Genomic DNA, 12,569 nt, shown 5'->3' on the forward strand with positions numbered 1-12,569 from the left:
ACCCTACTTGGGCTTAAGGCCCAAAGTTACAGAGGCTAATCCTATGTTACTGAGGTGACTAGATGGAGAAAATATTTAAGAGACCTGGTTACAAACAGAAACGGTTACAAAGTCATAGTCACCTCAAAATTAAGTTCGATAGGGAACCCGAGAGGGTAGCCCACTCCCTATTCCCTGATTACGGTTAAGTTCCTTTGGCTGATTTTGAAATTTACATTCGAAGTTTGAAATTTTACATTTTAGAAAATTAAAGTTACATTATTACAGATTGGAAACCTTCCCCTTGCTAGCTGTCAAAACTTCTCACTTAGTTAAGCCAGGACTACCATTACTTTGAGCTGATGGACTACTCGATGATGGACGAGGCACCCCCGCCTCCCGTCGCCAACACACACACTAGACTAGACTGATGAATAAGACGACCTGGTTGAAAATGTGCCAGCTTTTATACCCGAGAGGAAGGTTCAAGAGAGCTCTGGGCTAATGTCCGACACACCCCCAATTCTTATTGGGTAATTAAATAAGTAAAAATAAATATACAAAATTTGCTATTGGCCAACATGTTAAGTTGGCGGGAAGAGATCCACGTGTTGTAAACTTTAACACACCAAAATCAAAAATAATCAACTCAGTGTAGTAAACCTTAAAATAAAAAAATACTTTAGAATTTTAATAGTTCCTTTTCACACTACAGGGCATAACATAAGATTTTCAGTAGAGACATCTGTACAAAAAAAGTCCAAACTTCTTGTATTAGTTGTTGCGACTTTTAGATGGTAGATAGCGTTCTCCAAGGCGGTTCACTTAAATGAACGGGGCGGGTGTACCTCCCGCTACAATTATTATTACTGTATTATTATTATTATTATTATTATTATTGAAAATCCTCAACCTCTTTCCAGTCATTCGACCGGGTCAAATATAGCGTGAATGAAGCCCCATTTAGCGGTGAGGATAGGAGTTGTGCCGGCTGCCGAAGCCTGTCGCACTCCTCTGGAGCAATGGTTATTGACTGACAGATGAAATGATATTGGAGAGTGTTGCTGGAATGAGAGATGACAGGGAAATCCGGAGTACCCGGAGAAAATCCTGTCACGCCTCCGCTTTGTCCAGCACAGATCTCTCATGGAGTGACCGGAATTTGAGTCACGGAATCCATCAGTGAGAGCCCGGCGCGCTGCCGCCTGAGCAACGGAGGCTCTCATTATTATTATTATTATTATTATTATTATGCTATTTGTTTTACGTCACACCGACACAGATAGGTCTTACGGCGACGATGGGATAGGAAAGGCCTAGGAATGGGAATGAAGTGGCCGTAGCTTTATTAAGGTACAGCCCCAGCACTTGCCTGGTGTGAAAATGGGAAACCACGGAAAACCATCTTCAGGGCTGCCGACAGTGGGATTCGAACTCACTATCTCCCGGATGCAAGCTCACAGCTGCGCGTCCCTAACCGCACGGCCAACTCGCCCGGTATTATTATTATTATTATTATTATTATTATTATTATTATTGTTATTATTATTATTACTATCATCATCATCATCATCATCCAACATCTTAGCTGAATGACCAGCGTAGCGCCCTTCAGTTCAGAGAGTCCGAAGTTCGATTCCCAGTCGGACTGGGGATTATTAGCAGCATTTAACTCATTCCTCGGGTTCGGAGACTGGGTTCTTCTTCGACTTTTTTTTTTTTTTGCTAGGGGCTTTACGTCGCACCGACACAGATAGGTCTTATGGCGACGATGGGATAGGAAAGGCCTAGGAGTTGGAAGGAAGCGGCCGTGGCCTTAATTAAGGTACAGCCCCAGCATTTGCCTGGTGTGAAAATGGGAAACCACGGAAAACCATCTTCAGGGCTGCCGATAGTGGGATTCGAACCTACTATCTCCCGGATGCAAGCTCACAGCCGCGCGCCTCTACGCGCACGGCCAACTCGCCCGGTCTTCTTCTACTTTAAAATGATGTAAAAAGTCTGAAATTCTATATTAACATAACTTTCTGCCTCCGATTTATGACTTTGTGTTGTTCCAGGGTTCCTGTGCCTTGATGTTCCAATAGCTCCTGGTAACGTTGGTCTCAAGGACCAGGTGGCAGCCCTACGCTGGGTACAAAACAACATCGCCAAGTTCGGTGGAGATCCTAAAAACGTCACTATCTTCGGGGAGAGCGCTGGAGGAGCATCTGTGAACTGTCACATGCTTTCACCCATGTCTCAAGGTAAGTATACTTGATAGGATTCTCGCTGAATGACCGACCATTAACAAGGAAGGGATTTGAAGTTCCTGCTAAGAATGTTGATAAAACTCTCACAGTTGAAAGAGATATGTGTTAGAACAGGGGTTGCCAAAAGGCGGCCCGCGAGGCTTTAAAACATATTTTAAGAAATGAGAAGAAAACTTTACAATACAAAAACTATTTCATAGCTTGTTCAAAAATGTATTAATTTTGTACCCTTTATAGACCCAAGCCAGAACTAATTCATTATTTCATATTGTAACCGCAGACGGATTAACATTCTTTACCCGATACCTCCATTTTCTTACTCGTCGTTGGGCAGCCTAGTTTGACGAAATGGAGTCACTCAGCGGATACCTCAGGGTTTTCTTGTGGCAAGTAAGACATGTAATCTTACTGTAGAATTCGCTTTACGTGAGTTCAAGAGAAATCCAACTCACGGGTGACACCTATCGTTACTCACGACCAAATAATAATCATCGCCGACAACCTTATCAGAGTATTGACTTCGAGAGAACTTACCATGGTTAAATGAACACTTAATTACACGGTACCTTTCTTAGCCATTAATTAACTTACAAACTAGACAGTAATTAAATAATTCATGACACCAGCAATTATAGAAAAATAACAAGATATTTATTAATAAAATATTAAGTTATTAAATTTCCATATTATGCGACGCGTTATTTAAAAATTAACTGAAAATAAGTGTGAGAATGAGTCAGCGCTGGCTCGCAAAATAAAATGAAAATAATATTCAGTATTTTAAAATTATTAAGATGATCAGTTCCTTTGTGAAGTAGAAATTAAATATTACACACTTACAATAGATCACTGGACATATCTGAGGTCCACCTCGCAATTGGAATGTAAGTATAACATCGACACAATTAACTAGTTCCGATAGTTCACCTTCTTTAGTCTGATTAAACCAGTCTCACTTGGACATAACATCCAGCCGAAATACCTCTCAAATACTTTAATAAATTCTGAATAAATTGGAATACATTTAAGTATCTGAATAAATTACAGGAAATCGAAAATAGATCTAAGTAAATTAAGATAATTTTTGAGTAAAATCCGAAGTCATGCTTTTGTTGCAACGATCTCGTTGTGCGTTGAAACTACTTACGAACTAAGGCATTCTTTCCTATTGCCTGTTAAATACGGCTCCTACTCTAGCCTTTCCCTAGCTGAAGTTCGTTAAAGAAATGTACGTTGAAACGGAGAATATTAATCGATCTAGCTATCTATCTAATTTCAACATAATCTTTGGCTGTCATTCACATGTCCTTTTAGGTTCAATGTTCCTTTCTATAGTTATATTCCAATAACATTCAACTACAATGCAAGCTACTTTACTCTCTCGTAATTAATATGGAAACGCTATGCTGCGAGGTTTAGAAAATATATTCTCATATATATCGGTGTCGTAATGCATCTGGTTAACTACAGCTATTCAAAGTATCGTAGTATTCTAATGTTCATTATAATCATCTACACTGACATACGATAACGTCACGAGCATACATCTATAGTAGTAAATCCATTTCGTACCTTGGCTTGTGTAGCTCCAGCGGTGTGGGAACTCATACGCAAATAAATCATAAAATAAACTTGTAGTGTGGCATAACTTAACTTGCAGGTACACGATGGTCCTGCATCGCGTAAAACCATCTCATATCATTATATATATATATATATATATATATATATATATATATATATATATATATATATATAAACGCGAAACTTTTATCCAATTGCCATATTCATATTCTCATTACAACAACAATCTAATATTAACACCGTAGCCTCCATAATAATATATCGCGTTCCCAACTACACGACTACGTTAAAATACCACACAGTTTCTTAATAATATTTACAAGTCAGAGCTTCTCATAACCTACGGACGAGTTCAATGCCCTTTCTATTAACCAAACAATGCGTAAATCCATTTTGTTTCTTTCTACACCGCGCACAACCATTCGTGACGTCAACTTTAAGCATTATTTCAATGAAATCTCTATAATCTCCCAGTATGTCATTTCAATCAGCTGTTTCACATTTCTCTTCAAACCTCACGCTTCCTACAGGTATTCTGGTCGATATAGCATAAACTATTGCTATATTACTAAATCGTAACTACGAACTTAATTATCTCACACATCGTTGGTAATCCTCACTTGCATTGCCATATTTATCGGTCTACAATTCGCCCATCGGCACATACCTAAGGTACATGTGTAGGCAAACCAAAAATTATGCAATAAATATTATGAATGACTTAGCTCGCTCATAGTTATCCCTGGTCCAGCTGTTCCGTTCCCATTGGATGTAGAAGGGTCTTCGGTTCGGTCACGGGTTAGACATCTGGAACGTCATCCGCTCCTTCGTTTTGGAAGTACTATCAGGATTTCCGTTGCCTTCCTTCGTCATGGCTCGGTTGGATGGTTACCCGTCGCCTTCCTCGTCATTGCCTGGTCGTATGGTAAGATGAATTGTTCCCAGGTCGGTCCATCATGCGAATTTAGCACATCATCTTGTTCATCTTCTTGTCAGTCTCAAAGTTGAAGATTATATTGCAGTATACAGCCATTTATGCTATTCTTCTCTAACGTCTTTAATCCTTAATTTTTTTTGTAGTTCTTCGACGTATCCGCAATTTCGTATGTAACGACTTCAGTACGTCTATTTTCGTCTGAATTGCTTTTGAATCTTGATGAAAACGTATTCTTTATTCTTATTCAATCGTTGAGATATTTCTTTTCTTATGCGCGATCCTTTGCTTCTGTTCAAGAATTATTCCGCTGACGGTGATTGCGTCCGCTCTCGATGTCGTGAAAATTCAAGATGAAGATTTTTTAATAATAATGTTTTTTCTATTTTTTGAAAACAATACTGTAGACCGTCCACTGTCCGTTTTACTCGAATACTTGACCATTCCGTGACGTATATGGCCCTCTGAGTCATCATAACAGGTGACTATTCCTTGCTTGCTATAGATTACATGGCCCATACCTTCGGTCGGCGCCATTTTGTACTCTGTCGTGGACGTGCGAACGGGCACAATATTATTCCCTATTTTAAAGTATTCACTTGGTCTGAATAAATTATTTATTAAAAAAATTAAAATCCAAACTTCGGCGGAAAATGAGCTCTCACAAATGCCATTGCTAGGCCTTAATTATTATAAAGATGGCTATGGGATCCATACCAAATCTTGAACTCCATGCCAACCTGACTGTGAATGTTTTATATAACGTATCATGCAATTAATACTAAGAAATACTTTAATTGTCATTGGTGTAAGAAGCGGTTACAATCCTTCTTTCATTGGTAGGCCTAGTAATGGCTGGTACACAGTGCAGCACACTTGAAAGAATTATCAGGGAAGTGCCGGTACTCCTGGAAGTACGTTGCTGGGATTTTAGGCTGTTATGACTGTATATCATTGTTCCCTTCACACTACTCCTAATAAAGTCTCCTTTTGTTTTGACTCCATTATTAAATTCAGTTTGTCTTCATTCATTCATATCCTAAAGGCAAGGCCTTGTCGCTGCAACCACATTTGTCTCTCCTCTGCTGAGCGTTTCAGGTCAACATATTTTTTTCAAATTCAGCCTGTCCATCACGGTATCCAAATACTTCTTCCTCGGCCTTCCTCTTCCCTTCTTACCCAGAACTTTTCCTTCCAGCAGAGTCGAAGTGTGTGGACAAGGAATTTGGTTTTCCTCTCTTCTATAGTGTTGATCAATTCCCTTGTTTCGTCTATTTTCTTAAGGACCTTATTGTTTGACTTTTTCTCTGTCAATCAATCAATCAATCAATCAATACTGATCTGCATTTAGGGCAGTCGCCCAGGTGGCAGATTCCCTATCTGTTGCTTTCCTAGCCTTTTCCGAAATGATTTCAAAGAAATTAGAAATTTATTGAACATCTCCCTTGGTAAGTTATTCCAATCCCTAACTCCCCTTCCTATAAATGAATATTTGCCCCAGTTTGTCCTCTTGAATTCCAACTTTATCTTCATATTGTGATCTTTCCTACTTTTATAGACGCCATTCAAACCTATTCGTCTACCAATGTCATTCCACGCCATCTCTCCGCTGACAGCTCGGAACATACCACTTAGTCGAGCAGCTCGTCTTCTTTCTCTCAATTCTTCCCAACCCAAACATTGCAACATTTTTGTAACGCTACTCTTTTGTCGGAAATCACCCAGAACAAATCGAACTGCTTTTCTTTGGATTTTTTCCAGTTCTTGAATCAGGTAATCCTGGTGAGGGTCCCATACACTGGAACCATACTCTAGTTGGGGTCTTACCAGAGACTTATATGCACTCTCCTTTACATCCTTACTACAACCCCTAAACACCCTCATAACCATGTGCAGAGATCGGTACACTTTATTTACAATCCCATTTATGTGATTACCCCAGTGAAGATCTTTCCTTATATTAACACCTAGATACTTACAATGATCCCCGAAAGGAACTTTCACCCCATCAACGCAGTAATTAAAACTGAGAGGACTTTTCCTATTTGTGAAACTCACAACCTGACTTTTAGCCCCGTTTATCAACATACCATTGTCTGCTGTCCATCTCACAATATTTTCGAGGTCACGTTGCAGTTGCTCACAATCTTGTAACTTATTTATCACTCTATAGAGAATAACATCATCCGCAAAAAGCCTTACATCCGATTCCACTCCTTTACTCATATCATTTATATATATAAGAAAACATAAAGGTCCGATAACACTGCCCTGAGGAACTCCCCTCTCAACTATTACAGGGTCAGACAAAGCTTCACCTACTCTAACTCTCTGAGATCTATTTTGTAGAAATATAGCAACCCATTCAGTCACTCTTTTGTCTAGTCCAATTGCACTCATTTTTGCCAGTAGTCTCCCATGATCCACCCTATCAAATGCTTTAGACATGTCAATCGCGATACAGTCCATTTGACCTCCAGAATCCAAGATATCTGCTATATCTTGCTGGAATCCTACAAGTTGAGCTTCAGTGGAATAACCTTTCCTAAAACCGAATTGCCTTCTATCGAACCAGTTATTAATTTCACAAACATGTCTAATATAATCAGAAAGAATGCCTTCCCAAAGCTTACATACAATGCATGTCAAACTTACTGGCCTGTAATTTTCAGCTTTATGTCTATCACCCTTTCCTTTATACACAGGGGCTACTATAGCAACTCTCCATTCATCTGGTATAGCTCCTTCGGCCAAACAATAATCAAATAAGTACTTCAGATATGGTACTATATCCCAACCCATTGTCTTTAGTATATCCCCAGAAATCTGATCAATTCCAGCCGCTTTTCTAGTTTTCAACTTTTGTATCTTATTGTAAATGTCATTGTTATCATATGTAAATTTTATTACTTCTTTGGCCTTAGTCTCTTCCTCTATCTCAACATTATCCTTGTAACCAACAATCTTTACATACTGCTGACTGAATACTTCTGCCTTTTGAAGATCCTGACATACACACTCCCCTTGTTCATTAATTATTCCTGGAATGTCCTTCTTGGAACCTGTTTCTGCCTTAAAATACCTATACATACCCTTCCATTTTTCACTAAAATTTGTATGACTGCCAATTATGCTTGCCAACATGTTATCCTTAGCTGCCTTCTTTGCTAGATTCAATTTTCTAGTAAGTTCCTTCAATTTCTCCTTACTTCCACAGCCATTTCTAACTCTATTTCTTTCCAGTCTGCACCTCCTTCTTAGTCTCTTTATTTCTCTATTATAATAAGGTGGGTCTTTACCATTCCTTACCACCCTTAAAGGTACAAACCTGTTTTCGCATTCCTCAACAATTTCTTTAAACCCATCCCAGAGTCTGTTTACATTTTTATTTACCGTTTTCCACCGATCATAGTTACTTTTTAGAAACTGCCTCATACCTGCTTTATCAGCCATATGGTACTGCCTAACAGTCCTACTTTTAAGACCTTCCTTTCTATCACATTTATTTTTAACTACCACAAAAACAGCTTCATGATCACTAATACCATCTATTACTTCAGTTTCCCTATAGAGCTCATCTGGTTTTATCAGCACCACATCCAAAATATTTTTCCCTCTGGTTGGTTCCATCACTTTCTGAATCAGCTGTCCTTCCCATATTAAATTATTTGCCATTTGTTGGTCATGCTTCCTGTCGTTCACATTTCCTTCCCAATTGACATCTGGCAAATTCAGATCTCCTGCTACAATCACATTTCTTTCCATGTCGTTTCCCACATAGCTGACTATCCTATCAAATAATTCCGAATCCGCATCAGTGCTACCCTTTCCCGATCTGTACACTCCAAATATATCAAGTTGCCTATTATCTTTAGAAATGAGCCTTACACCTAGAATTTCATGTGTCTCATCTTTAACTTTTTCGTAGCTTACAAATTCTTCTTTCACCAGAATGAAAACTCCCCCTCCCACCTTTCCTATCCTATCTCTACGATACACACTCCAGTGCCGTGAGAAAATTTCTGCATCCATTATATCATTTCTCAGCCATGATTCAACTCCTATTACAATATCTGGTAAATATATATCTATTAAATTAATTCTATTCCTTTCTTTACAATACTTCTACAGTTCAACACTAACAATTTTATGTCATCCCTACTTGATTTCCAGTTCCCTGTTCCCTTATCACCGCTCCCTAGGCCATCCCGTTTCCCTGAATGTACCTCCCTATTACCCTTCCAAACAAATTTCCTAACTTATACGTACCACTGCGGTTTAAATGAAGGCCATCCGAGCGCATTTTCAGCATCTTCCACCATATCCACATTTCCATTGCTTCCAGGGGTTTTATATCCTTTCTTTTCTATTTGCTTTACGTCGTACCGACACGGATATGTCTTATGACAACGATGAGATAGGAAGGGCCTAGGAATGGGAAGGAAGCGGCCGTGGCCTTAATTAAGGTACAGCCCCAGCATTTGCCTGGTGTGAAAATGGGAAACCACGGGAAAACATGTTCAGGGCTGCCGACAGTGGAGTTCGAGCCCACTATCTCCCGATTACTGGATACTGGCCGCACTTAAGCGACTGAAGCTATCGAGCTCGGTTCCTTTTTTTGTCAAGACCCATGTTTCGCAACCATACAACTAAACACTCCACACAAACATTTTGGAAAATTCTTTCCTAATTTTAATGTTCCTGCTTGTCAGAAGCTGTTTCTTGTTACTGAAGGCTTGTTTAGCTAGAGCAATCCTCCTGATTTCTGTGGTGCACCTGTTGTTTTGAGTGATAATGCTTCCCAAGTAGCAAAATTAACTTATTTGTTGACATTTTCATCACCTACCTTAATGTTTATAGTTTGTCTTTAGGTATTTTTTTATTTTTGCCATTTGTCAAATATCAGTACAATGAAATGACATTGCTGGGTGCTCTTCCTCCAAATTCAACTGTACTGGGTAAAATAGGGTTTATTTTAATCTCACCTTTTTATGCAATTGCAAATTAGTGTTTTAATTAAAATTATTAAACCTTCATTTCAATTGAACTATGCATATTATTTCATACTGGTATCTCTGTTGTATTTCTGGAATTTTTTGAAAATTGGCCTATTATTAAAGGGCGGCCTGCGATCATGTCTAAGGTTTCCAATGTGGCCCTAGAACCCTTACAAATTGGAAACCCCTCTGTTAGAATCTAGGGTGAAGTCCTATGTTTCTCAGTCGTATACAAGGGTAAGCAGAAAACCAAGAAATATTTTCAATCGCTTACGAGTACTTCTTTAGTGAGTATAAACGATCTTCGCTAGAAGACATGAGGAACACGTTCATAAACGTCACGATATAATTAAGCTCTCCCAAATGTGTATCTGGTATAGTAGACGGCTTTTTATCACGCACAAATACGTACGTGTTTCGATATGGCACTGGCAATCAACTTCTGAGCAACTGAAATTGGTTTATTTTAGGAATATGAAACAAGTGCATCTGTTGTGTGTTCTTGGTTCGAGGAACAACTGTTTCCAGAACAGTGTTGCGACAGTCCATTATTGTGATCTGTAATGAACATACAGTATTGTTAGTTTTATATATACCCTCGAAGCATGGGCGCCCGCAGGATATTTTCCAGGGGGGGGGGCACATTAACAATTTTCTTGAATATAAAAACCAATATAACGTCAGCAACATTAAATTGTTTACAGAAACTTCCAGTTATAACATATGCTAGCTGACTGTCAGTAATTTCAGTTTATGAACTAATCTAGTATGATATTAAACAATTGAACATCAACATTTTTAGAATTCCAGGGGGGGGGGCAAGTGCTCCCCCTTGCCCCCCCTTGCGGGCGCCCATGCCTCGAAGTTTTTTTGTTTCTCATGTGGTCCAACTTTATAATATGCAGAAGTCTGTAAGGGAGGAGATCAATTCTTATTAAACAATCACTACAGGGTCCGAGCTGCTCCGCAGCATTCGTTATAAATAGGTCAGATACTCGTCTTGACATGCCTGTCGTAGTAATATTGTTTTGCCTCCCCTTTTCAATGGTTTTATGAACATTGAATAAGAAGCACGTTATGGTATGCCGCAGTCGTAGTCAGAATTCACCCATTCTGAAGTCATCATTCCGTCTGTTTAGTAAAAATATATCCATATATTCGATTTATTTATCCTGCAGTTATTGATGTAAAACTTGGTATTGTGTCGTAGAAGGTAGTGGTATTTTTAATCGAAGTTCATCTAGCTCATAGGTTAGTCTCAAAGAAGTGTTCTTTGCCAATCAGAGAACTTTTTTGATACATGGCTTTCAGTCTTTCTAGTGTAGCTACGTTATCCTTCCATAGGTGTTCTCAGATGATGTCATGATGGGGTCTGTTTGTACGTAGACTTTTTTTCTCTTAGAAGCATGTAAATTAGTAGATACGGTACGCTCTGCCATCTGTTGAATATATTTGGAAGGTGGGAAAGGGTAGAGAATCAAAGAGTCTCAAGCAGGGAATAGTATTCTTCCGTGATCAGAGTAAGTGTATACTCTTTAGCTTGACATGGCTGCATGCAGTGATTAAGGGTGAAAATCACTTGGACCAGAAGATTAATGAAAGTGTTGGTCGCTTAACAACATGCTAAGTATAAAATGTATTGCGGATAGAGAAAGCCTTCTGCAATTATTGGAATGATCATTTAATGATTCGATTTTATGATTACTCAAAGTTGGCTGAACTTAGAGAACTGCCAGTGAATCCCGGTGAGAATAAAACAGAAATGAAGCAAATCGATTCAGTAGAACGGACTGACGGTTTTGCCAAAGCTGTTTTTAGTAAACTCTTTTACATATTCAATGTATGTACGTAAATATTTAGTTTCCTCTATAGCAAAAGTCGCTTCAAAACAACGTTGTCATTATTGTACATTTATTTTTTGTCACAAACCCAAAGAGGAATTATATAAATAACTCTATAGTATAATACCGTACAAAATTAATTGAAATTGTCGTCGGAAAGAAAATGTATCTACTTAGCTATTCGGAAATATAAAGTTCTGTCTATCATCCAGGCATGTGGGTAAATATTCTTGTACAGTCTGTTTATGTTTAGAAAGTCTGCGAAACCTAGCATTTCTCTTGACTATTTCTTTCATATGTTTCATCACGATCCTAAGCGGGAAATTTATTCATTTTCCTTGTACGAGAGAAAGTGCTTTTGACTTCAACAACAAAACGTCAGTAGTGCCTTGATGAGTACTACGAAATGTACACACTTAATAATAATGTTATTTGCTTTACGTCCCACTAACTACTCTTTTACGGTTTTCGGAGACGCCGAGGTGCCGGAATTTAGTCCCGTTTAGTCCCGCAGGAACTCTTTTACGTGCCAGTAAATCTACCGACACGAGGCTGACGTATTTGAGCACCTTCAAATACCACCGGACTGAGCCAGGATCGAACCTGCCAAGTTGGGGTCAGAAGGCCAGCGCCTTAACCGTCTGAGCCACTCAGCCCGGCATGTACACACTTAAGATCAGTACAGTCTGTTGCTGAGATTTTATTAGAATTTGCTTTACGTCACACCGACACATATAGGTCTTCTGGCGACGAAGGGATAGGAAAGGGCCAGGAGGGAGAAGGAAGCGACCGTGGCCTTAATTAACGTACAGCCTGGTGTGAAAGTGGGAAACCATCTTCAGGGTTGCCGACTGTGGATTCGAATCCACATCTCCCGAATGCAAGCTCACTGCTGCGAGACCCTAATCAGACAGTCAACTCGCTCGATCACTCGCTTAGTGGATTGCATCCAAGTAATATAGGAATAGAGAGGAAAGAGTAG

The 12,569-nt window shown here is 39.1% G+C and overlaps 1 protein-coding gene across 1 annotated transcript in view; it reads left to right on the forward strand.

Annotated features, from left to right (window-relative positions):
• LOC136877720 (uncharacterized) overlaps positions 1–12,569 on the forward strand; it is a 269,242-nt gene that overhangs the window by 83,907 nt on the left and 172,766 nt on the right. Inside the window, exon 5 of the mRNA XM_068228718.1 lies at positions 2,040–2,225. Coding sequence (XP_068084819.1) covers positions 2,040–2,225 — 186 coding nt within the window. The remainder of the gene's footprint in view (positions 1–2,039; positions 2,226–12,569) is intronic.

Source organism: Anabrus simplex, chromosome 7, assembly GCF_040414725.1.
Source record: "Anabrus simplex isolate iqAnaSimp1 chromosome 7, ASM4041472v1, whole genome shotgun sequence".
NCBI classification, from domain to species: domain Eukaryota; kingdom Metazoa; phylum Arthropoda; class Insecta; order Orthoptera; family Tettigoniidae; genus Anabrus; species Anabrus simplex.